Below are 24,030 nucleotides of genomic sequence, written 5' to 3'. Positions count from 1 at the left end.
AACAGGCACTACAGTACTTTTTTTGTTTATATGTACAAGACACGTTTTCCCATTTACATTTGTTTTTTTGTTTGTTTGTTTTTTTAAAATGCACAGTACAAAAAGAAAACTAAATCACTGACAAAAACAAAACAAAAAGTACAATTCTGTCCATCAGTATTGGATGCTGTAAGGTTTCCTTTAAAATGTGCAGAAAGGGGTGGCGCATGGAGGTCTCCCAAACTGAAAGACATTAACTGGATCATTTATGGAAGGCAGATTGAGGTGCGGATTGGTCTTGGAAAGGGTCATTTAGTAACTTGTGTGACAACATATTTAGATGGCAACATTTACTGTACATGTTTTATACACTATGAAAAGTCTGTGCTAGGAAATAATAAAAAAAACAAAAAACCCCAAAACAACCTACCCCCCCTTACTGGTTTTATGTGTACAAACATGCACGCGATCACATGACAAACATCCTCACTCCAAGCCAGCTCGCTTATATATATATATATATATTTATATATATATATTTAGTAAAAAATAAACTTCACAACTCTAACAAATTTAGAGAATTGTTTTTTCAAACTTAAAAAGGACATAAAATAGGGGTTGTGGGGGGAAGAGAAACCAAACAGCAATCAAGCAAATGAATAGTTTGTGCAGAGGGGGTGTGGAATAGAAAAGCGGTCCCTACCCCTCCATCGCCACCGTCCCGCATTACTTCATTCCTCCAAATTAGTATGGAAAAAAGCGGGGGGGGGGGGGGGGGGGGGGGGTCTGATAGAGAGCATAACAGCAACATAAAGAACCATACGGGAAAGACGTTCTCTTTAGGAAATTATTCTGTTACAACGTAAATCAAAGGGTTGGTGCTGGATTGAACAATACAAATTCCCCAAACACTCAACATGTCACGTCATGTTTTTCCAACCATTTAGCCCCTTCCTGAATTCATTCTGGCACATCCTCGCAAAGGGATGAGAAGACGGAAAACAGCCAGAGGGGAACTCAGCAGGAGGAAACCTACATGGAGTTGGTTTTCAGGAGATGAGCCCTCCCCATTCCCTCACAGCTTCTGTTTGTGAGTGAGTGGACGGTGGGGGTCCAGGGCTCCGACGCTGGATGTTAGTTTGCCCCCCAGCTGTAGCTATTGTACGCAGACTTGTTGATCTGAGACTTCTGCTGAAGGGATGCAGTCTGATTGCGCTGTCCACCGCCGCTCTGCGCACACACACACGTACAAAAATAGAGAGGTGACTAAAAGAGGGGAAAAGAAAGATGGGAAAGTAAGATAGGGTGTAAAGAAGAGGAAAAAGACAGGAGAGGAGATGGGACATGAGAAAGAAGATGCATTAAACCAGGAGACAGCAGAGGAGAGAGGAGATTGGGGGTGGAAGAGAAAACATTGAGACTAGTAAGAGAGGAGAGAGAAGAAAGGAGGAATGAAAAAAGCCAGGCGCACAAAGACAAGAAACTAGCGTGTGCATGGAGTGTCACCTGTGCGTCCTGCTGCAGGTGGTGGTGTAGGATCTGGGAGTGGGGCTGCTGGTGCGGCGCCAGGATGTGCATGAAGGGGGCCGGGGCATAGCCCGCTGCGGCCTGGGCGTTGATGGGGCCGCCGCTGCCCAGGGCCGAGGGGAGGCTGAAGGATGCCGTGGGAGTGCCGGCGTGGAAACCCTGCTTCTCAAATGACTGCTGGAAAGAAGAAAGGCGGCCACGTTCACGTACTGTATACTTGCGCTACAAGGAGGCTAATAGAACATTGGTTCTCAAAAAGGGGTCTACAAGTTGCAGTTTAGGGGTCCGCAAAAGAATTATTTTATCATTCAAAATAGTACATACCTACCTGGGGACCGGCACACAAATAAAAAACAAAACATAATAAACCTCTTACTCCTGGCGACCGTACCTTTGATAGAATCGTGACTTACAGTATTATCACAATCTGATATCACTGCATTAATAAAGACAAAAGTCATATTACAGTGGTAAAGCACTATTTTCATTTGTAAACAAATGTGAGGGTTTTTTGGGGAGAATATCATCCTAATCTTTACAGAATAAAGGCATCTTTCCAGAAGAAAGAGGAATATTGAGAGTAAAATATGACTCTTCCCTAATTTAACTTTTACTTTGTCATAGTATTATGACCATCTTCCGAAAAATACCCTTTGTCCGCGTGAAATTTCTACTTTTTACACCAACTGCATGAGTCTTTGTTCTTTTTCTTGAACCATCAAACAGAACTTTTCTCTCCCCCCGCCCGCAAAAAAAATACAATGCAACTTTTTCTTCTTGAAAAAAATAAAAATGCAACTTTTTAATACCTATGGCATTTATTGGTACACATGGTAGTTAAATTTAGTTAAGCCACTGAAAACTAGAATGAGCTAACTCCATTATTGTCATTGTAAAGTGCAGAAATTAATAGTTTAAGACATTTATTTCAGATGAATACTAGTCAATCAACGATTAGTTCAAATTTTGACACATAGGGGGCAGTCCATAATTGCACTGAGCACTTTTTTTTTTAAATTTTATTTTATTTTATTTTTTTAGCTTTGGATCCAGTGCACCTGCATGATATCCAAAGTTATGATATCCAAAGTTATATATATATACTTTATTATTATAAAGTTATTATTACAATCATCTTTCATGAAATATTGATTTAAACGTTTGGACATGTAACACTATGGCACTAAACTTTCAGTCGCAACCATCAAACTTAAAATCACTCCCCTGGAACATGAGAAAAAATTTGTTAGCCCACTCTACTACTCAGTGAATCAATTGCCATTAGGATTATGAAGAGGTCCATGAAAAAATAAAAAATAAAAAATTCTCCCTGGTCCCAAAAAGTTTGAGAACCTCTGTAAGAGAGTACGGTACTTGCCTGTGTCTTTGTGTAAACAGAACCCGAAATATCAGGTACCCCGGTGTTGCTTGAGGTCACGGACACGCCTAGGAAAGAAACAAAGGCCTTCAATGCTGGACAAAACAAAGCAAAAAAGTTAGGACGCACTAGCCAGGCAAAACGTCTTCTAAGACAAACAGAACAGTCCAGTTGCGATCGATTCAACGCCTTGACGATGAGATGACTTGGATGAATGAGAATATTCAAAAAACAATATCAGTGCAGCTTCTAGAAGTTCCGAAACTCTTCGTTTGTCTGCATGACTATTATACTGCCTCCCGATGGCAAAATAGGGCACGCCAGAAGGAGCAGCAATGAATTCATCATGATGCACAAACAGTTTTATGATTTACATTCCATTTTATTATGTTATTACTATTCGTTCCAATAAAGTATAATGTAGTTTAAATTTCCTTAATAAAAAACATTACAAAATCTTTGTTTTTGATGGGAGGGGGCTGGAACGGATTAAGGGCTTCTCCATTCATTTCAAAGAGGAAAGATTATTTGGGATAAGAGTGTTTTTAGTTAGGAGCGTGATCACGGAAAGAATTAAACTCTTATCTGAAGAAGTTCAAGTGCTAAACATCTAAAAGCATAGCGTGATGGTCTTCACACAGTGACGAGGCAAAAGAATAGGAGCAAAAAGGGAGCGGTGGGTGGATGGAGTCATGGTGACGTCGGCCTTTACCATCCGGCACGAGGCGGCACTCACCGACTCCGGGCCCGCTGACGGAGTTGGCCGGCTTGTTTTGAGCAGCGGCGGCGGCGGCGGCAGCGGCGGCGGCAGCAGCGGCGGCGGCGGCGGCCACGGCATTGCCGTATCCGCCCTTACAGAAATCCCCACTCCCTGAAGCCTGGCCCACATCCTCATAGCCTGCAACAGTCAAGACACACAGCCGCAGCCCACAGCGTTAGACACACCAGGCGGGAGGCAGACCTGCCTCAGATTGCACTTGCAAACTACATAGTGCAAACAATAGTTTGCAAGTGCTATGTGAGGGGGGGAGGTGAGGAAGCAGGCAGGTTGTGTGTGGGAAGGTGGAAAGTGAGCTTGAGTGACAGCAGGAAGCAGCAGAAGCAGCAACACAAATGTTTGTTTGACGGGTAGTGTCATCTTGGTGCTATTCAAGAGATGGCTGGTTTGGGGGGAAGCATAGAAATATCATGTAGACCAGTGATTCCTAACCAAAGAAAAGATCCAATTAGATCTAAATGGTGTGAAAAATATATATTCGTTAATTGACACTTTAGAGGTATCAGAGCAGTAAATGGGCGCAATGGCACCTGTGTCTAAGGGAATTTTCTTAACGTTAGGAGAACAGTGCCAAGTTCTCACTTCTCATGCTCGGTTGTATGTAAAGCAGTTGTGTACAAGAACTTTTTTTTTATGTTTTTACACTAAAATGATAAACATGATCTGATTGAGTGATGTCCTGTCACCATGTGAAAACACAAAATGGTTAGGAAGTCCTGGGTGTAAGAGGTTATGGTAAACACCGTCAAAAACTGAAGCGAAAATCCACAAATAATTGACACCTCCCCAAAAGGAGTTTGTAAGCCAAAAGATGGCAGCAAAGGAGTTAAAATTGACACTACCATAAAGCATCAACTCCATGCATCTAGCATGTACTCAATAAAGAGCCCATGTTACATAAATGAATGTATTCGGTAATTATACAACAAAAACAGACCACTTTCACATGAGGTGCATCAATAGTACTTTCTAGCATACTAGCCCAAATAACACACTTGCACAAACTGACCTGACATCACACATGGGCAAACAAATATGCACACTAGCTCTTTACACAAATGGTATGACGGCATTAAATATCACCTTTCAGCATTTAAACACAATAATAAATGTTAGAGAATACAGGCAAAATTGTAACCGCAAAGTAGACTACAACTTTTAGAAGCTGCACTGGGAAAGAAGCAGAAACATACTTTCTTCACTTCTGACGGTGCACGAGGCGCATTCAAGGACGAGCAATAAAACAGGACATCTCAAAAGCAGACAAAAAAACACTATCAGTGAATTAAACCCAACACCAAGAATCCACCAGATGGTGCCAAAGTAATAATTTTATTGCTTTAGCCTTACCACATATCACGTGGACGAGATTCTTTTTGAATAACTGAGGATACGTTCGAAAAAACAAACCTGCGAATTTGCAAATTCCGAACCGTGAACATGTGGAGGTTCACTGTATTAACACACACACAAAATCAGGTTTCATTGCTCTGAGCAAACATGCATTGGAAGACGGGACACGTTAGCCAAGCTTTCACTTTGTAAAATGTCTATTTCAAGGGGCAGTCACATCCGCAGTTTAGGACATTACTGTCAGTCTACCATTCTGTCCCACTACATGAGCAGATGCAAACGCATATCTATAAATATTGTTATAGCTCCGTCTATACAGCCTACAGTGGTAAGTGTTAACTACGCATCATATCATATAGCACAAGACCTGCATTCTCCATTCATAGTAGCTCACCAGTGCTGTATCCATGGGAACCATAGCCGCTAGCCTGTTGGAAGGGTGTGGCCGACGCACCGACATTCACTCCGTGCTGCTTTGACGAGGTAGGAGCCACCTGGAAGAAAAACAAAAACATCCCTCACTTTAATACAGAAAGAAAAACAAGTGGAGGTTTTGCTTGATTTGTGTGTCCAATCCTCACCGGGAACATAGCAGGGCCGTATTGGAAGGTGTTGGGCAGGCCTGGCATGCCGGTGTAGTAGGGCAGGCTCGTGTAGCTGTAACCGGGCGGCAGCGCGGGGTTGAGGAAAGGCTGCTGGGTCGAGTGGTGCGTCTGCGTCTGGTTCTGCTGCTGATTCTGTGCCAATGTGGTGGCGGGGGCCGGCGAGGACGCGTCACCTCGACCGAACTTGGATAAATCACCTAGACAGAGGATGACCGCAGAAAAACGTCTCAGATCCAATACAAATGTGCTTATTAAATGGGCCACTGAGGAAGTCTCACCAGAGTATGGGTTGTTGGTCAAGCTGGCCTCTCTGCCAGTCAGTGCTGTTGTTGGGGTTGCAAAGGGAATGCTGTAATAATCCTGGAAATGCACGCACAGGGAACAGATTATTACTATTATGTGACAAACAAAATGACGACTCACACGGTAATGCCCACTTACCAACGGTATTCTTGTCTGCAGCATCTGCAGGTCGTCATAGCCGTACACCTGAGTCTGACACGGTATGTTTTGTTATTACACAACACACACGCTTACACACGGACTTTGTATAGCACTCACTGGGTAGGGATGCAGTAGTCCCGGGGTCATGATGTAAGGATTGGGCAGCAGAGGGGACACTCCGGGGGGCAAATTTGGAAGCACTTTCCCTACATTTGACAGAAAAAAACACGATCTATGAGCTCTAATACTACCACGGCTGGACCATGTCAGAATGCTCCGTTGTCTGTCAATAATGTTCTCTAATGCTGTAGTAAAGTCATCATCACAGTAAATATATGAAAAAACATGTTTTATTCTCTTTTGTTTTGTGTGTCAGTTTTACAGTAAACCTCTACTGGGAAGGACAAACAGCTTGAAGTGAGCACACTTGACCTCTTATCTAGAAAACGAGAGCGAGTGAGAAGAGGGACTCTGGAATATTGAAAAACTTTTGAAAGCAAGTTTAAGTGTGTTTAAAGGGTTTCATGGTCTCTCTGTATCATGGATTTTCACCTAATGCGAGTGGGTGTGGAACATATCCCCATTGATAAACGGGGGGTTCAACGTAAGGGAATATTATGTTGGTTTATGCCTGACCTGAGGATGCTGCAGAGTTGCGCGATGACAAGGAAGTCACTGAGGAGGGAGCGGCGGAGGCTGCTGCCACCGCGGACATCGAGGCAGCGGCGGGAGAGGCCACGCCCTGCGCGCCCATGGACACCGTGTTGAGGCCCATGGACATGTTGCTTACTGGGCAGAGACCAGATGGGGCAGGGGCCGAGACCGGGGCCCCTAGCGACACATGCGCCGCCGCGGCTGAGGAAGGGACCGACGACGAAACCACAGAGACGGAGGGGAATGAGGAGGAATGGAGGCTGGAGTCACCATCTACGTTTGGGTGCTGTGGAGGGAAGAGGCGGTCAGGTGACATTAGGATCCCATTAGAGTGAGGCAATCTGTGTGTACCCTGCTGTGTGGTCCGGGGATCTTACCACTAAGTTTGAGTTGGATGTTCGACCCGACGATGGAGCAAGGCTGTTTTGCTGTGACGAGAGCGCACTGTAACAAGACAATAGTTTAATCAAGTCTCTTTTACCGACAGTTGCGGTCCATATGTGGCGGGAGTAGACTCGTGTTATCACCTGTTGTGTTGAGGAGGTGGGACGGTGCTCGGCGGCAGCTCTTCGCCCTGCCCAAGGCCGACAAGCGACACTTGATTGGACGTCGTCAGGAGGGAGGCCGGACCCGAGCCGCCGTCCGACAAAGTGCCCATGCCGGCTACTGGGGCAGGTGCTGCCACAGAGTCCGACGTGGGCTTGACCGGTACTGCAGAACTCGCTGCAGCTAGAGAATAAATGAATGAGAAAAGAATAATTACATTAAAAAATAAACTAAACAAATTAGGGGGAAAATGGAAATGAGAAAATGCATAAAAAAACAATAAGTGAGAAAATAAGGAAAAAAATAAATCAGAAGAAAAAATACAATAAATGCAAAGAAAAAAAATGAGAAAATAAGTAGAGAAAGAAATTTGAAAAAAATACAGGAACATGAAAAATGAGACAAAGAAATGAGAAAATAAAATATAAATACCTAAGAAAATGAGAAAAGGTAGAAATTAAAAGGAATTTTTTTTTAAATGACGGGAGAAAATTAGAAGAATTAAATAAAAGAAAATGAATGCATGAAATGCAATAGACAAAAAATAAATGCGAGAATAAAGATATGAAAATTATATACATGTCAAGAAATGAACAAATGAAAAAAATAGAAAATAAAAAATACAAAAGTAATTCAGGTATAGCAGAAAAATAAGTGACATTTTCCTCTTATCGATGAGTATCGAGGACAAAGACACTTGCCTTCCATAGACTGCGCCGCTTGTAGTGAACTGAAGCCATTCTGTAAAAGCAACAATGAAGGTGAGCTCACTGGTTTCTATGGAAACAGCCTATTGATAAGTCAAACAGGACCGGATCTTGGAAAATGCTCACAGAGGGGGTGGGGGGGTTGGTTTAATATTCAGCGCATCAGAACATCTGGCCTGGATGTTGCGAGGCCTACCTTGGGCTGCATGTCCTTCTGTGGGGAGGAGGAAACGGAGGGAGGATAACGTCGCGACTGAGGCGCTCGCTGCTCATACATGTCCATCTGGCTGGAGTTGGAAAGAGCTGGAGTTGACTCACTGCAGATTGACACATCATGTTAACTGATTTTATAAGACAAACGCAAGGAGGAAATCACTCCAATTACCTGAACTACCTTGCATTGATGTACAAACCTGTTGGGGGTGGCATAGAGACTATTCTGCATAGGGTTGACAGGCACCACGTTGGAGGATCCAGAGTCGTACTCGGGCAGCGCCTGCTCCGAGCCGAATTGCAGCGCTCCGAACTGAAGGTTAAGTCCGGAGATGTCTGTCGAGCCGGGCATTTCCACCGCCATCGCCGGAATCTAATGAAAGATTCAAAGTTTGGGTATAAATTCTTCTCAACTGTAACTATATAAGTAAGTGTGTTCAATTCATTTACAACCAATTCCAATGAAGTTGGGATGTTGTGTTAAACAAATAAAAACAGAATACAATGATTTGCAAATCATGTTCAACCTATATTTAATTGAATACACTACAAAGACAAGATATTACAACCTATCTGGAATCAATATGAGCACTGCTAAGGAATCAAATCGATAATGGCATCAACATTGATAATTTCTTATCAATTATCATCCCTATTAACTACTGATAAACTTGATTGTTTTTAGCAAATAATCAATAACTTAGAATTTTATGGCTGCAACACATTCCAAAAAAGCTGGGACAGGTGGCAAAAAAGACTGAGAAAGTTGAGGAATGCTCATCAAATACCTGTTTGGAACATCCCACAGGTGAACAGGCTAATTGGGAACAGGTGGGTGCCATGATTGGGTAGAAAAGGAGCGTCCCTGAATTGCTCAGTCGTTCACAAGCAAAGACTGGGTGAGGTTCACCTCTTTGTGAACAAGTGCGTGAGAAAATAGTCGAACAGTTTAAGGACAATGTTCCTCAATATACAATTGCAAGGAATTTAGGGATTTCATCATCTACGGTCCATAATAGCATCAAAAGGTTCAGAGAATCTGGAGAAATCACTGCATGTCAGCGACAAGGCCGAAAACCAACATTGAATGCCCGTGACCTTCGATCCCTCAGGCGGCACTGCATCAAAAACCGACAATGTGTAAAGGATATCACCACATGGGCTCAGGAACACTTCAGAAGACCAATGTCAGTAAATACAGTTTGGCGCTACATCCCTAAGTTCATCTTGAAACTCTACTATGCAAAGCAAAAGCCATTTATCAACAACACCCAGAAACGCCGCCGGCTTCTCTGGGCCCGAGCTTTCGTCCTCCGGGCTAAAGAGGAAAAGAACCACCCGGACTGTTAGGGACGCAAAGTTCAAAAGTCAACATCTGTGATGGTATGAGGCTGTGTTAGTGCCAATGGCATTGGTAACTTACACATCTGTGAAGGCACCATTAATTCTGAAAGGTACATACAGGTTTTGGAGAAAGATATTCTGCCATCCAAGCAACGTCTTTTTCATGGACGACCCTGCTTATTTCAGCAAGACAATGCCAAACCACCTTCTGCACGTGTTACAACAGCGTGGCTTCATAGTAAAAGAGTGCGGGTACTAGACTAGCCTGCCTGCAGTCCAGACCGGTCTCCCATTGAAAATGTGTGGCGGGTTATGAAGCGTAAAATACGCCAACGGAGACACCGGACTGTTGAACAGCTGAAGCTTTACATCCAGCAAGAATGGGAAAGAATTCCACCTACAAAGCTTCAACAATTAGTGTCCTCAGTTCCCAAACGTTTATTGAATGTTAAAAGAAGAGGTGATGTAACAGTGGTAAACATGACCATGTCCCAGCTTTTTTGGAATGTGTTGCAGCCATAAAATTCTAAGTTATTATTTCCTAAAAACAAAGTTTATCAGTTTGAACATTAAATATCTTGTCTTTTTAGGGTATTCAATTAAACATAGGTAGAAGATGATTTGCAAATCATTGTATTCTGTTTTTATGTATGTTTAACACAAGATCCCAACTTCATTGGAATTGGGGTTGTATAAAGGTGAGAGGTAGAGCTGGGTAATATGGCCTTAAAATAAAATTCTAATTCTGCCATAGGATGAAAATTCGTAAATAGAGAACCCTATCTAATGGAGCCTCCTATTTGAGGAGGAAATAATGTACGTTTTGAAACTTGTAAAAAGCGTATACATTCACCTTTGTTGCAATGGAGGTCCTCTTCTTCTGCGGTCTGAGTTTGTGTTGCTGCAGAGGCAGAGGACTGGAGCCCTGTGCGCCCGAGGAAGTCGGAGAAACCTGCTGACTCAGAGACGTGACCGATGCCATTTTCGGATGTGAGGAGACGGGCGGCGGCACGGCGTGTGGCGAGGACGTCGTTTGCGGCTGCAAGGAGGAAGCGGAGGAGGCGGCAGCGGCGGGAGGCAGGAAAACTTCCAACATGGACGACGTGGTGGTGGTGACGGCCTGGAATGGCGGGCGCTTCGCGAAAGGCGTGTGAATGGCCGACTCTGGTTGAGTCTTCATATCTGCACGGAACAACATGATCACACAATGTTCTTCCATTTTCCATAGCGCTTGTCCTCATTAGGGTCACGGTCTCAGAGGTTAGCTGGAGCCTATCCCAATTGACTTAGGGCGAGAGGCGGGGTGCAGTCAAACTGTCCATAGTTGTGAATGTGAACAGTTTGTTTATAGTTTATGTGCTCTACGCATGGCTGGCAACCAGTCACATACTATGAGCAATACGCAACACTGCAAGAAAAGGAAGAAGAAGAAGAAAAAAAAAAAAGAGACTCCAGTCTGGGGTAGACCATGTACCATCTCACCGTATTGTGCCCGTGAGTTGGCACCAGTGTCCCAGGACGGGGGGTTGGAGTTAGGGGCCGCAGTTTGGGAATGCTGGGCGGCTAGCTGAGCCAGCGCCTGGGCTGTTTTATACTGCTCCAGGAACTGGGAGCCAGTGGTCCCGCTGGTAGTACCTGGTTTCTGGTCCACTACCTCCCCAAAACTCTTGTTCAGCATGCTGGCCTGCCATCAAAACAATACAGTGTCAGTTGTGACACAGCCAGAGAAAAAGTCATCACTACCACTCACCATGCCGTGCTGGGTGTAAGGTGTGCCGGAGGAGGTTTGGGAGATAGGGGGTCCTTGCTTGGAGTTGCTGAAAACCAGCGACTGGGGCAAGGTGGAGGGCTGGGGGGACTCCATGAGTTGGGGTTCCGTTTCAGATGAGGAGGACGGGGGAGTCTTCCCCAAGAGCACCGCGAGGTCAATCCTAGGAGGGGAGATTAGAACTTTGATCAACAACAATGTATCCTGAACTAGTCAATTTCTCCATGTAACTTGAAATGAAAACTCTTTAGAGCCTTTCACATCGAAATCCTGCAAAATTGCCACACAACAGATGTAACATCCACCACCAGTGCCTTTTATATAGAACCTTGACACCGCTGTCCAATTCTGACCCACATCTTTTACGACTGTCAGGACCTCCCAAGGCAGAAATTTGCCAAGTTTACCTCGTACCCGCATTCTGGGCCGGTGTCATTTATACAAAACAGCTACATTGAAAAAGAATGGGAAAATGTCAGCTTTTACAGGCTGTGTAAAGGGAGCTTTTGTCCCACCTCTGTCCTTTGGTGATGGTGACATTCTCTTGCGGTGGTGGAATGGTCGCCACGGTGGATGCTGTGAATATCTTGGTCTCTGACAACTGCATGGTATGAAAATAAAACGTTAAAGTCACTTCATGACATTGGAACAAATATAGATTTGAGTTCTACATGAATTTCCTTGGGGGGTGGGGGGAAGGTCAAATACTCACATCCTCATTCCAGTCCTCAGTGCCCCATTCCTCTGTGGGTGTCCTCCAGGCACCTGTGAGTGGGGCATATATTTGTTCAGCACCAGTGACAGGAACAAGTGGGTTAATACACCCTTCCCGCACTATATCATGGATATTTTTTTTTTGTGACCGTGAAAATCCTCTGTATAGCAGAAATCTATAGCAATGGGTAGTGACAGTATATTTATTTACTGTAATGCCACCGTGTGTGGGAAAAAGGAGAGGCACAGTTGCACACGCAGTTTTCAGGTGTTTATTGAACGCTGGGAATACAGTAAAACACTGAGCACAGTCACGCAGGAGCTGCTGTCCGCCGCAGTTCACACAGAAACTCGCATGCAGACTCCCTGCCTCTTAGAGGAACATAAATACGCAGACGCTACAATACATACAGTATTGTCTATATAGTGCCGTCAGTGTAAACAGTGCACGTCAACAGGCTACAGAAGTCAATTAGGAAACGGTGGGGAAAGAAAAGATTTTTGGGGGGGATATTTTTAAATTCCGTTCACCCCCCTTGTATGATTCGTGACAACACTTCAGAACAACAACGCTGTCAGCCTTTTGGCGTCACCAAGTCGTCGAAAGCCTGTTTTTTTTGCGACTCATACCTTTTGTCACAAGGTATCGTTGTGAGCAATCCTTTTCGAGGGTATACAAAAATGAAGAAAAAGAACACACTGGGGGGCACTTGCCAAGGTGAAGCAGAGCATTCCTTATCTCTATAAGGCAACAGCAAAAGTTACATTGATTTGCAGTAAATATCCATTGACTTATGTTTTCAATTTTTGAGAGAAATTCTTGATTTGGGGGGGTTTTGTTCTTTGAACACAGTAATGTGTGCGATTTATGCATGGTTCAGTTTGTGCACAGATATGTACACACTTTGAATTACAAAAGTTAAAAAAATAAATGCCTTTTTGAATTGCTGTTCAAATGTGTAGTGACTAAGGTGCCTTCAATGCATCTTAAAAAGTAGTAACCAACCGATGGTCCTTAGAAAAAAACAATACATCCATGATGCATTACGCCAATACAGAAAAAGCCCAATCACAACACAGGACAAAGTGCTTTGTTTTAATTTAATTTTGTAAAACACGCTCAACTTCAAACACTATTGTTATAATTTATTTGATGTGGTACGACAGCAATGGCGTACTTAATGGCGCGTCCGATTAGTGTTCGAAAACCATTTTCATTTGACTGATGAGTGAACTACTTTATATAGTCCAGTGTATTACAAGACCGATACAGTAATTAGAGAGTAGAGAATGAGTGAATGATTCCAAACAGAGCACAGGTCTCTCTATATTGTGGATTTTCACCTATTGTGGGTGCGTCTATTGTGGGGGATTCGTTCCAAACGGGTATCACCGTACATGAAAATCTGCAATAAAGGTTTACCGGGTGCGGACTCAAACTTAGGTGGGTAAGACGTTCCCTCTCCCGGAGCGTATTCCAATCCTGGATAGAGAGGATTCCTCAATTAAGATCAATGTACAAAATATGAAAATATTTTTTTATATGTACTCACGAGCTCCTTCTTCTGTCTCCATGCCACCTGTGTTGTTCCAGGTGCTGCCTCCGCAGTAGTTTTCGTCTGTCTGGCTTGGCTCGGCATAGTCGGCAGGGTTGAAGGTTCTGGCGGTGGGGAGGAGAGAGAGAGGAGGGAAAAAAAGAAAAGAAAAAAAAAACAGTTGAACTGACAATTTACCTTTTCAGTGGTGGAAATACCACTGATTGCATGCTTGTATAGTGCACCCATTTAAACATATTGGGCAAGTTAAAAAAAGAGTGCAGAAGTCAGCAGAAAGCATATTCGAGATTAAATGAAACCACCAAGTGCCAATACACCCTCTCCTTCCTATTACTTCCTGTCTCTCATTCAAGTGCACATGTATGATGAGGAAATTACAGGCAACTCGAAGAGGTACAAGTAACATCACACCAGCAGAGGCTTCCTTTCTTGTGTGAGCGTATGGAGGAAAGAATGGCTCGTGTGCGAAGAGAGAGGAAATCAATATTGAGGAAGAACTTTTTGCCATAAAGAAATGAATATCTGCTGAATCTATTTGATAAAAGTCTCCAACTCTAATGAAAGCCAGAGAGATCCTAAAATAGGGTCTGCCCCTTAAGGGACACAGTAACATGGGTGTCACTCATTTTTGCCACAAGTTATGCTTTCCCACAAACCTTTAAGTCACGCGAATGTAGAGTCACTTCATTATATAGACATAAAATTGCTCCTGCAATTGTTAACAACAACTTGAATTACAAATCAAATCAATGGCTATCTGAACCCCAACACTTCAGCAACACATAGACTCACAGGCGTATTCTTTTTATCCCGAGAAAAATTGCAAATATTACAGCAGCGGTGTGTTAAAAAAAAAAAATATATATATATATATATATATATATATATATACACACACACACACACACACACACACACACATCATACTGCCCCCTCGTGGCCAAAGCGCACACACCAGAAGCAACACGAAAAAAATGCATGAAATCATGATGCACAGTTTGATTGGTTTCCGTTTTATGGAAGAGCTGGATTAATGGTATTTCCATTAATTTCAATGGGGAAAGATGATTGGAGATATGTTTTGAGGTACGAGCGTGGTCATTGAACGAATTAAACTTGTAAGTTAAGGCACCACTGTACCTCTATTGTTGAATTTATGTCAAGAAGGTATTTGCTGAAAAGATTTGTAGTCATATCTGTTAAAAGTAAAGAAAATTTGCTTTTTCAGTGCCGATTTCCAGACAGAATGAAATGAATAAACCCATTTAAGCAAGAAACATGAAGTAGTCACACTTCAGGTCGGCTTTGGCTCCCTAGCTTGTAGTTCCACACATGCAGTATAGGATAAGGCACCGGGTTGGGAGTTGTGGAGTTATTTTGGAGGAATGTCGTAGGAGTCACACATGATGAAGAAACTGAATAATCATATCGCATGTTATCTCCCCTGAACTGGACTGCTGGAGAGTTGGATTTCCCCCCCACGTTACTGCATATAAAATGGGCTTTTCATTTCAGTATGTAGGATTTTGAAGTGTTTCACGAGAAACTGTGGAGTAAATAGTGCCCAATAGATTCTGAAGAGATGTGGGCCTACACAGTTTCGTTCCACTGGCTGCACAACGTCCTCTGCTGTGAATTAACACCAAACAATAGATCCTGGGTAATACTCTCATGTGGCCATGGCAACAGGTAACAGTGGAACAAAAGGGCCCCTCTCTCTGGCTGTTTGAGGATATGCAGGTGTTCTCCGCTTACCCCATGCCCTGCGCTGAGAATCGGCCTCCACGCCGCCCCGACACTCCTTGAGGAGGAGGAAAGAGAAAGCAAAACTTGAGATCGTTCACATGAAACGGGATTAAAGTCAAAACAAGTGGTAACAACTCACCAAGTGTCCCTCTTCCTCGTCCCCGCCCCCTCCGGCCTCGCTCCGCACCCCGGCCTACAACTGCCGCCTTGCCCCCATCCAAGCCGTTCTCTTGACCTCGGACTGGAGGGAAGGAAGAGGACTCAGACATTAAGTAACAATTGGACAAAAAAAAAAAAAAAAAAAAAAACACTTATAGACGTACACTCTCGCCCTCTGATTGCCCCACGGCCCCTGCGAGGAGCTCCCCCTCGCCGACGTGCTACATCCTTCTCTGTTTTCTCCCGGTTCTCTTTCCCGTCCTCACCACTCTCCGGCTGGCTGGCCTCCTTCTGGCCCGAAACGCCTTTCTTCTTCCCCACCATCTCCCACGAGTCCTGAGATAAAAGAAAACACAGACATCCCATAAAATTACCCCACCAGGAGAAAAGCAGAAAAAAAAAAAAGGGCCCAGTGAAACAAGATAGTGCTTTAATACAGTAACACAGCATCACAAAATTAGATTAGAAATTAGATGAGTCACGAAAACTAGTGTGACGTATAAATTTCTGTTGCCTCTGATACTACATCCTAAAATCGAACAATTGCAAGGTCGATTTCAACCCCCCCATTGTACATCGTTTCTACATAAATGTAACAAGGAAAATTAGCAGGAGAAGTCAATTTTAACATGTAACATGAAAGGGGCTGCAGGGTCTGACACTACCTTCCGAAGGTGGAAAATCGTGTAGTCGACTTTGTCCCATCATTCAGTGTTGGTGCAGTTTATAATGAATTGGGAAATGGAAAGTGGAAAAAGGCAGTTTCACAGGCAGCGTGAAAGGGGAACCACAATATTATCACGAAAAGTAGAACATTTCTGGGGTGACTTTGTACTCCCATGAAGATGCTTGCTTTAGGAGCAGCGGCAGAGAGTTAGTCTTTGATACTACCCCTAAAGGTGGAAAATTACAAAACAAAAAATTACAACGTACAAAATATAGGTGAATAAATGTCATCCTTTACAGGCAGCATGAAATGGTCTACAAGACACCACCTCCGAAGCTGTAAACTTGCTGGGTCGATTTACATACAAGCGTGTGGAAATATCTGAACAAAAATGAGTGGTAGCACTTTCACTTGTAAGCTATGCAAGTCCATCCTCAAACAAATTAAAGGCACACGTGAAAGAAACAGTGAAACGGTTAATTTTTTGGGAGCCTGGCTACGATGTCACATCTAGCAACACGCTATGCTTTGGAACACAAGATGAGACCAGCCTGCTTGTTCAAGAAAAACACACAGGTTTCCACTAATTACAACAACTAGATACAGCACAATGGCTGAGTTGTATTTTTAATCACTGGTTCTTATTAGTTTTTATGCCAGTCCGTCAAAACGTCTTAACGTGAAACCGGTCCATGGTGCAAAAAAGGTTGGGGACTGCTGTTCTCTGCTGAAAAAAATAGTGTCATCGATTAATTGCCTTCAACGCCACCTTCATCACATTATATATACAAAAAAAAAAAACTTGTTACTTCATACCCTCCATTGCATACTGCACCACATGCATGTTAAATGTAAACATTCATCCACATCATATTGATTTTGATTTTTCCCACCAAACAGCAAGACTCACAGTGTCTGGGCTACCCTCCAGTAACACATTGATGGCTCTGTTGACGTCCCCGTTGCAGTCGTGCAGTGCGATCATAGACTCATCCTGGTCCTTGCCCGTGATGTCAATGAGCTAGCAGACCAAAACACAGTTCACTTTAATTTTCTCTCTTAATTAAGGGGTGGCCATTTTGCAAATCCAGGAAGCAAAACTCTAAAAAGGGACAAGAGTTGCTGGCAAGAGAATGCTTCTCACCTGTTTGACCTTCTCCTCAAAGTCTGCATCATTGTGGTCTGAAATCATCTGCGCAAGTCGAATCTGCTCTGCAGTGGCCTGTTGCCAGAGGACACAAGTACATTTATCACGATGAGCTTCAGATGACAAGAACAATCTGGGAAATATCTTTTTTTCCTCGTTAAAATAACCTCGGGAAGATGGAAAAATACCAAGACATAACACCGGCACAGAAAGGCAAACAAGTACAGGCTTTACCTGATGGGGTCAAAGGGGTGACAGCCACCTACCTATACTACCTGAAATTGTTGGGTTAACTTCCTCCCTCTATTCAGTTTTGGTATCACTTATAAAGAACAGTGACAAGCAAAAACAAAATAAGACTTGAAAATGCCAGCTTTTATGAATAGTGTGAAAGTGGCTACAGTCTATTATTAGACTACCCACAACCAAGGCAGAAAATTGCTTGGGGTGACCATTCTGTGCTGGCACCGTTTATACAGACCAGTAACACAGGACAAAATGCCTGCTTTTATGGCCCGTGTGAAAGGGGCTACAGAGTCTGATACTACCTCGGAAGGTGGAAAATTGTTGGGTAAAATGAATCCCTTCATTCCTTGTTGGTGCCATTCATACAGAACAGCAAGACAGAAAAGGGCGAAAAAAAATTACATCTTTTACAGGCCATGTGAAAGGAGAAGCAGGCTCTGATTGTACACCTTGGAAGGCAGAAAATTCATCCCTCTAATCTGTTAGAGGCTGAAAAGAACAAAGGAAGGCTGGCGACCGTTCAAACCTCTATTTCCTTCAACGCTGAGGTCTTCCACACGCAGCTTGATCAGCTCCGGGCAGAAAAAATCCTCGAATGTTTTTGGTCATAGTCTTTTATAGTAGAGCGACTGCTTCCTGTTGTGACGTCATGCAAACGTAGACAAATCCTAGCTTTGCCTAGGTGTCTGGGTTTGTTCAGAAATTCAGTCCGCTGCTCTCACCGCACCCCAAGAGTGCTGTGTTCAGAGACAGAGCAGGCTCCATTTTCTATGAATTTACGAACGAGCGTGTTGGCCATTGACAGGGATACGTCAGTGCGGCCGCCATATTGAATTTGTCAGTACTGCCTGAACCAAATGGCACACTCCAACAACGCCCCGAATTTCATACTGTTCCAGGTCACAGAGAAAGCACCTGGCGTGAACTTCCCAACGGATCCTATGTTGATATATTGTGTGAGTTTTGCATCTGCGGGACTAAGTGTAATATATGTATGTGTACATATAACGCACCTCTGTTTGTGAGAAGCGCTGGGTGTGTATCTGTAATGGAATGTAACAAACAAAACATGTACGCAGTGCTGTGTAAGCGTGCACCCATTATGTTTTATCAAATCCATGTTGGTGACATTTATATAGAAGTCCAACCAAAGAAAAAAGGTGGAATAATAGTAGTTGGCAGGCTGCGTGAAAGTGGAGTTAATCCTCGTCGTGACACAAGGAAGGTATGAAGTGTTTGCTTTGGAGGCGTATTTTTCCACTTTCAGGCAGTGATTGGCTCTGATCCACTTTCGCCGGATGGATGTGAACAAGGTCGTACCTGAGGCCTTTGCTTGTGCTGTGTCTGACCCTGCGTCTGGCCTTGCTGCGTCTGTTCCCAGTTGCCCCGGGCCCGGTTTCCGCCCATGGACGTCATCATTTACAGTATATACAAACAGGTTATGTACAAGAAATCACACCTGGAGAGAAACAGAGAGCGACATGAGTGACTTCATCGCACACTTCCAGTAACACAACACAAAGGCGATGCAAGAGGTGTGGACACATGAGATAAGGCTCCAAGGTACAACACAGAAAGTGCGCAACGACTTGTTTACAAGTCAAAACATAACTGCCAATAATGCAAGTAACATCAGTGGTGCACTGTGAAGTAGTAGCCACCTCACAATGGAAAACTATTAACAAACACACTTTAGGGGGACAGCTTGGAGGGGAACACATTTGTGCGTTTTTTGTTGTGCTGCCAACCTCGTTATAGAAAACGACTGCTTAATCTCGCACACGTTACGTAAAACGCTCGGCTTGGACTGACACACACAAGGAAGCAAGCCTGGCGCCGAGGCCTGTCCATCATAGCAAGCAACTCGACTTGCCTAAAATCAAGACATTAAGAAAGAATGTGGAATAAGTGCGAAAAGCATCAAGCTTTTAAGTGTCGGTGGGCTTCCGCCTCGAGTGACTACACCTCATGGCGACGAGGCTAACCGTTAGCACGGGGCTAACACTAGCTCGCGAATGTTGATTAACTACGCTAACCACTCCATTATCAGCATACATGTCTAATTAGCTTAAAAGCTAATTATTGGACTACCTGAATTCGATTAGTTACCTATTCGTGTTTAACTTAACCGACCAAAAAAAACAAAACAAAAAACGCAATTTCCCCAGTAGTTGGATGCTAACGACTTAGCCACGCTAGGTGAACAAACTAACTGGACGTGGCTAAGGCTAACTAGTTAGCGAGCAACGATATTAACGACCACACCGCCACAATATTAATAGTCACTCTTAATGCGGAAAATAGGAAAACGGCATTAAATAGGTTTCAAGCTAGGGCCTCGGTGTGCCCCCTCCCTCCCCCCTCAAAAAAATGACAATAAACACCACCATACTGACCAGGAACCCGGCTCCAGACTAGACAAGACACCGGCCGACAAGTGATCTACTTCCCCGACCTTCCTAGACGATATTTGGGACACGATAACCACTATCGCCACCCCCTCCCCTCGTGGAAATTTTGGCACACGAAACTTGCGATTTTTTTTTCTTTTTCTATAACACGCTACAACAACAAGCCACTTTTACCCGTTTCTCGTCCACTCTGACACCACAGAGCGCTGTGTCATGTGGTCTGCCGCTGCACAGTGCTTGGAGGAAACTGGACCAGCAAACATGTGATCACTAACTAATAAAGCTTTATTTTGGGGATTTTTTTTTCAGCTCCTGCCGGTGACATGTCATTGCGACGGATGCGCATCAAAGATAAAATGTGCCGGCGATTGTAAGTACGACTGTCGTTTAAAACAACAACACCAACAACAACAACAACAACATATATATATTATTTTAAATAAACACAAAGCTTGCATGGACTTGACCACTGGTGGAAAGATCAAAAGCGTTGCATCAAAAAACAGATAATACATTACAAAAGTTAAAAAAATACATATGTATTGAATAAAGTGCAGTATATAAATACAGCACACACATACACCAGTACTATATGTGCTTAAACCGTAATGCACCACAATTGTGAATTAAATGCGAAAGAATTAAGTTTCGGATTGGCGCTTTTCGCTGTTATTACGGTAATTGTGAGGCAGCCAATGGTCTCGTTAGCTTAGCCGAAAAGCTAGCCATGCACTGTTCGCTGCGTAGCTCGATTAAAACAACTGCAGCAAAGCGTTATATGTTACTCTATCATCTCGTAGCATGATTAAAAAAAAAACATGTATATTTCGAAAATAGCTTCAGTTTTGCGCTTGAAACAAGGTTCGCTGCGAAGAGGTAGCAACATGTTAACTACCGAGCTAATGTAGCACGCTTGTCAAGTGGAATATAAACATTTATAAACATTTTGGTGCCAACATGGCGGACTCGCCGCCGCTGTCGGGGGTTAATGTTGTTCTGGTGATGGCGTATGGCAGCTTGGTGAGTTAAATAGTTTACGCTCGCTACTGAATTCTAGACTGGTATTGTTTATGCTAACGTTAGTTTTGTTTTGTCAGGTCTTCGTGCTGCTGTTCATCTTCGTCAAAAGGCAAATTATGCGTTTCGCCATGAGATCCCGCCGCGGCCCGCACGCACCCATCGGCCACAATGCTCCAAAGGTAAGGAAAGGTCAGGACATCCATCATGTATATTTTTTATTGTGTTGACATTATTTAATGTGTTGCCGACAGGGTCTACGGGAGCAGATCGACTCCCGGTTGTCTAAAGTCCACGAGATCCGGTTCGAACCTCGTCTCCTGCCCGAAGATGATGCCAGGCTCAGGCGTGGATCTCAGCTCAGTGAGTTCCAACTACCTCTTACATTCATTTTAAAAGAAGCCCCAGTGTAAATAGCTATTGCTATATTTGTTATCTGTCTTGCAGGTTGCTATAACTACCTGTACAGAATGAAAGCTCTGGATGCCATTCGGGACTCAGGTGAGAGGCACACAACTCATTATATTCCCTCGCGGCGTGTCCTCCGTCGTGCCCTTCTTCATCATCAGGCATCCCCTTGGAGGAGATGTGCAGCGGTCCCAACGCCTTCACGGGCCGAAGCTTCCAGAGCTGGCTGCTGGAGCTGCGCAACTCGCACTCACTGATCAAGAGCAGCCACGGGGCGCTCATCGACCGTCTGCTGGAGGGCTACGACAACGCCCGCCACGGCACTGGGGTGCGGACTGCCCACGGTCGCTCGCTTTTGACGCTCCATTTCCGGGTCCCCGACGTCATTCTTTTATTCACTTTCAGGTGTTTGGAGAAGCGGAATTTCTGGAATACCAACAGGCGCTCAACGAATTAGCAAATGTGTAAGTACTACTGAATTTTATAGGACAAGGAACTGTTTTGGGCTCCTGGAGTTGCCGTTGCAAAAATGTCTTAAAGCATCTTTTCCGAGTCAACACAGCAATTTTCCAGCTTGTCAGGGTATGTTGTCCTTTTCACACTGCCTGTAAAAGCAGTCATTTCCCCACCTTTTTTTCCATGTCACCGTTGTTTATAAACAACACCCAACACATAATGGAGGAACTAAGTCGACCCGACAATTTTTCGCTACGGGGGAAATACCAGAATCCAACTTTTTTCGTCAATGGATGTAAATCCATTTTGTTACCGTTTCAGCGTGAAGGCATACTGGAGCACCAGCAGCGTGGAGCAGCAGCACCAGTCTGCAGCCAAGGACCTGACTGGTTCTCCGGCCCGCTACGCTCCATCCACCATCCAGGTGACCTACCTGCCGTCGACCGGCCCGCGCAGCAAGAGGCCCAAACACTTCCTGGAGCTGAAAAGTTTCAAAGACAACTACAACACGCTGGAGAGCACTTTATGACTGAACTGTGTTTTGTTGTGTTAAAAGTTTTTGGAGTGATATTTTTGTAAATAGGATATTTATTTGCGAGTCACCTCAGATTAAAATGTTGACTTGTACAAATGTTTATTTCAGTTTCTTCAACGAATTCAAGTGAGAGTCAGCCATGATGTCTTTCCGTCCACTAGATGGCACTGCTTGGTAGCCAAAAGGCTTGTGGTGTTGGGTCTTTAAATACGAAATAATGTACAGGTATTTTTGTTATTTGAAAGGTACCTTGAATATACAATTTTGTTCCCTCAAAAAATAAGAATTGTTGTAGTATCACAATCTTTTTATATATATAAAAAAAGTGACTTTTTTAAAAGATTTTTTCTAACTAATGGCTTTTCTTGTAGAAAAAAAAACCAAACTACCAGTTTGTTAAAGGAATGACTTGTTTTCTAAACAAACATGATTGTTTTTCTTGAGGAAAAAAAGTGACTTACCTCATTACTACTTTATTTTCGGGAAGAAAAAAAACTTTAGTAGGATTCAGAAAAGGGTGGGGGGAAATGAGACTTTTTTCGAGTAAAATGTCATGTCAAAAAAGTGTCTGGTTAAAAAAAATTATAATTTGATCTCCAAATATTACTTAATTTCTTGGGGTGGAAGACTTCTCTAAAAAGAAAAAAATAGCCTCATTGGATTCCAACTTTATTTCTTAAAGATTTTAAAAAAACAAATTAAAAAAAAAGACTTCATTCTTACAGGATTACACCTTTATTTTCACATAATTACTTTTTGTTTTGTTTACAGTGTGCTCTCCTAACACTTGAAATTTCTGAGTCATTGAAATTCAGTTGTGCCTCAGTTCAGTTCACAAGATGGCTAAACTAGCAAGTGTTGGCCTTTAAATAAAATCTATTCACTGATTTAGGACACAAACAGAGTGCACTTTAGTGTATATCTATATCTAAGTTTTAAGTTCACATTCAATACAACGCAACTGGATTACACGGTCATATCTGTACAGACGTTATACGTGCACTTGATTCAGTGTTGGCAAAAAACAGCGAGTTGATTATCAGCAGTGAGATGAAAAGCACTCATTAAATACATATTTACACTTTATGACTGGTCGGTGTCCTTCATTCATGACTTGATCTCGATGACTTTGATGAAGGGGAGAGACTTGTTGCTGTGGTTGGACGGCATCAGAGGTTTGCTAGTAACAAATACAAATAAACAAAATGAAACACGGTCAGAGATTAAAATGGCTTCTTTTTGATGAGTTTAGCCCACCTGTAGATGACGACCGGCTTGTTCTCGGCGCTCTCGAGGGGTCGGGGGTCCCGGCCCGACAGGAAGTGTTCCATGTGGTCGTGCATCTCTCGGTTCTGTGCGCACAATGTTGACATTTTTAGACGTGTAAAAAGAAGCCATGCGCTGTCGCATAAAAGTAAAATAAGGTAAAATAACACACAAATACAGCAATAATTCTTTCGTTGCTCACCAAGATGAAGTCTCATGAAAATAGATTTTGGGATGTTTTGTTTGACTGTTGTCCATAGTAAACGGTCTTACCTCAGCTTCCAGGAAGGCCACCTTCTCCTCCAGATCCCCGATGACTCGATCTCGCTCCTGGAGGACGGTGCGGGAGTTCTGCAGCTGTATGGCGCACACGCACACAGACGCACACAGACACACACACACAGAC

At 43.5% G+C, this 24,030-nt stretch overlaps 3 protein-coding genes across 11 annotated transcripts in view; 1 reads left to right on the top strand and 2 right to left on the bottom strand.

Annotated features, from left to right (window-relative positions):
* Nucleotides 1–9: 9 nt before the first annotated feature.
* Nucleotides 10–20,222, bottom strand: ubap2l (ubiquitin associated protein 2-like). Of its 6 annotated transcripts, none has more exons than XM_061665585.1 (29): nucleotides 20,117–20,222; nucleotides 18,852–18,990; nucleotides 17,283–17,360; nucleotides 17,049–17,159; nucleotides 15,636–15,807; nucleotides 15,452–15,553; nucleotides 15,322–15,367; nucleotides 13,564–13,670; nucleotides 13,434–13,493; nucleotides 12,009–12,061; nucleotides 11,812–11,897; nucleotides 11,279–11,459; nucleotides 11,011–11,212; nucleotides 10,382–10,710; nucleotides 8,385–8,557; nucleotides 8,168–8,288; nucleotides 7,966–8,005; nucleotides 7,246–7,447; nucleotides 7,096–7,162; nucleotides 6,701–7,004; nucleotides 6,182–6,270; nucleotides 6,062–6,115; nucleotides 5,899–5,980; nucleotides 5,597–5,817; nucleotides 5,410–5,509; nucleotides 3,621–3,782; nucleotides 2,885–2,952; nucleotides 1,486–1,683; nucleotides 10–1,209 (listed from the first exon to the last, which is right to left on the bottom strand). In XM_061665585.1, exons 2-29 carry the CDS (start codon nucleotides 18,948–18,950, stop codon nucleotides 1,114–1,116), a joined length of 3,603 nt encoding a protein of 1,200 aa, XP_061521569.1. In that variant the 5' UTR covers nucleotides 18,951–18,990; nucleotides 20,117–20,222; the 3' UTR covers nucleotides 10–1,113. The 6 variants fall into 6 exon arrangements, with proteins under 6 accessions (XP_061521569.1, XP_061521572.1, XP_061521573.1 ...); XM_061665588.1 differs by having other exon boundaries at nucleotides 1,486–1,680; XM_061665589.1 differs by having other exon boundaries at nucleotides 8,168–8,258.
* On the top strand, nucleotides 19,745–23,411 carry LOC133396114 (protein C1orf43 homolog). Of its 2 annotated transcripts, none has more exons than XM_061665598.1 (7): nucleotides 19,745–20,312; nucleotides 21,040–21,141; nucleotides 21,214–21,322; nucleotides 21,407–21,460; nucleotides 21,529–21,695; nucleotides 21,773–21,831; nucleotides 22,145–23,411. In XM_061665598.1, exons 2-7 carry the CDS (start codon nucleotides 21,079–21,081, stop codon nucleotides 22,350–22,352), a joined length of 660 nt encoding a protein of 219 aa, XP_061521582.1. In that variant the 5' UTR covers nucleotides 19,745–20,312; nucleotides 21,040–21,078; the 3' UTR covers nucleotides 22,353–23,411. The 2 variants fall into 2 exon arrangements, with proteins under 2 accessions (XP_061521582.1, XP_061521581.1); XM_061665597.1 differs by lacking the exon at nucleotides 19,745–20,312 and adding an exon at nucleotides 20,330–20,962.
* The window catches only part of tuft1b (tuftelin 1b), a 13,028-nt gene continuing 12,009 nt past the window's right edge, over nucleotides 23,012–24,030 (bottom strand). For all 3 annotated transcript variants that reach the window (XM_061665592.1, XM_061665593.1, XM_061665594.1), the window contains exons 9-11: nucleotides 23,898–23,981; nucleotides 23,616–23,710; nucleotides 23,012–23,538 (exon numbers count right to left, since the gene is read on the bottom strand). In XM_061665592.1, the coding sequence (XP_061521576.1) occupies nucleotides 23,466–23,538; nucleotides 23,616–23,710; nucleotides 23,898–23,981 (252 nt within the window). In that variant the 3' untranslated portion in view covers nucleotides 23,012–23,465. The remainder of the gene's footprint in view (nucleotides 23,539–23,615; nucleotides 23,711–23,897; nucleotides 23,982–24,030) is intronic.

This window comes from Phycodurus eques, chromosome 20 (assembly GCF_024500275.1).
Source record: "Phycodurus eques isolate BA_2022a chromosome 20, UOR_Pequ_1.1, whole genome shotgun sequence".
Classification (NCBI taxonomy): Eukaryota; Metazoa; Chordata; class Actinopteri; order Syngnathiformes; family Syngnathidae; genus Phycodurus; species Phycodurus eques.
Note: the sequence above shows the minus strand (reverse complement) of the source record. Positions and strands in the feature narration are given on the sequence as shown.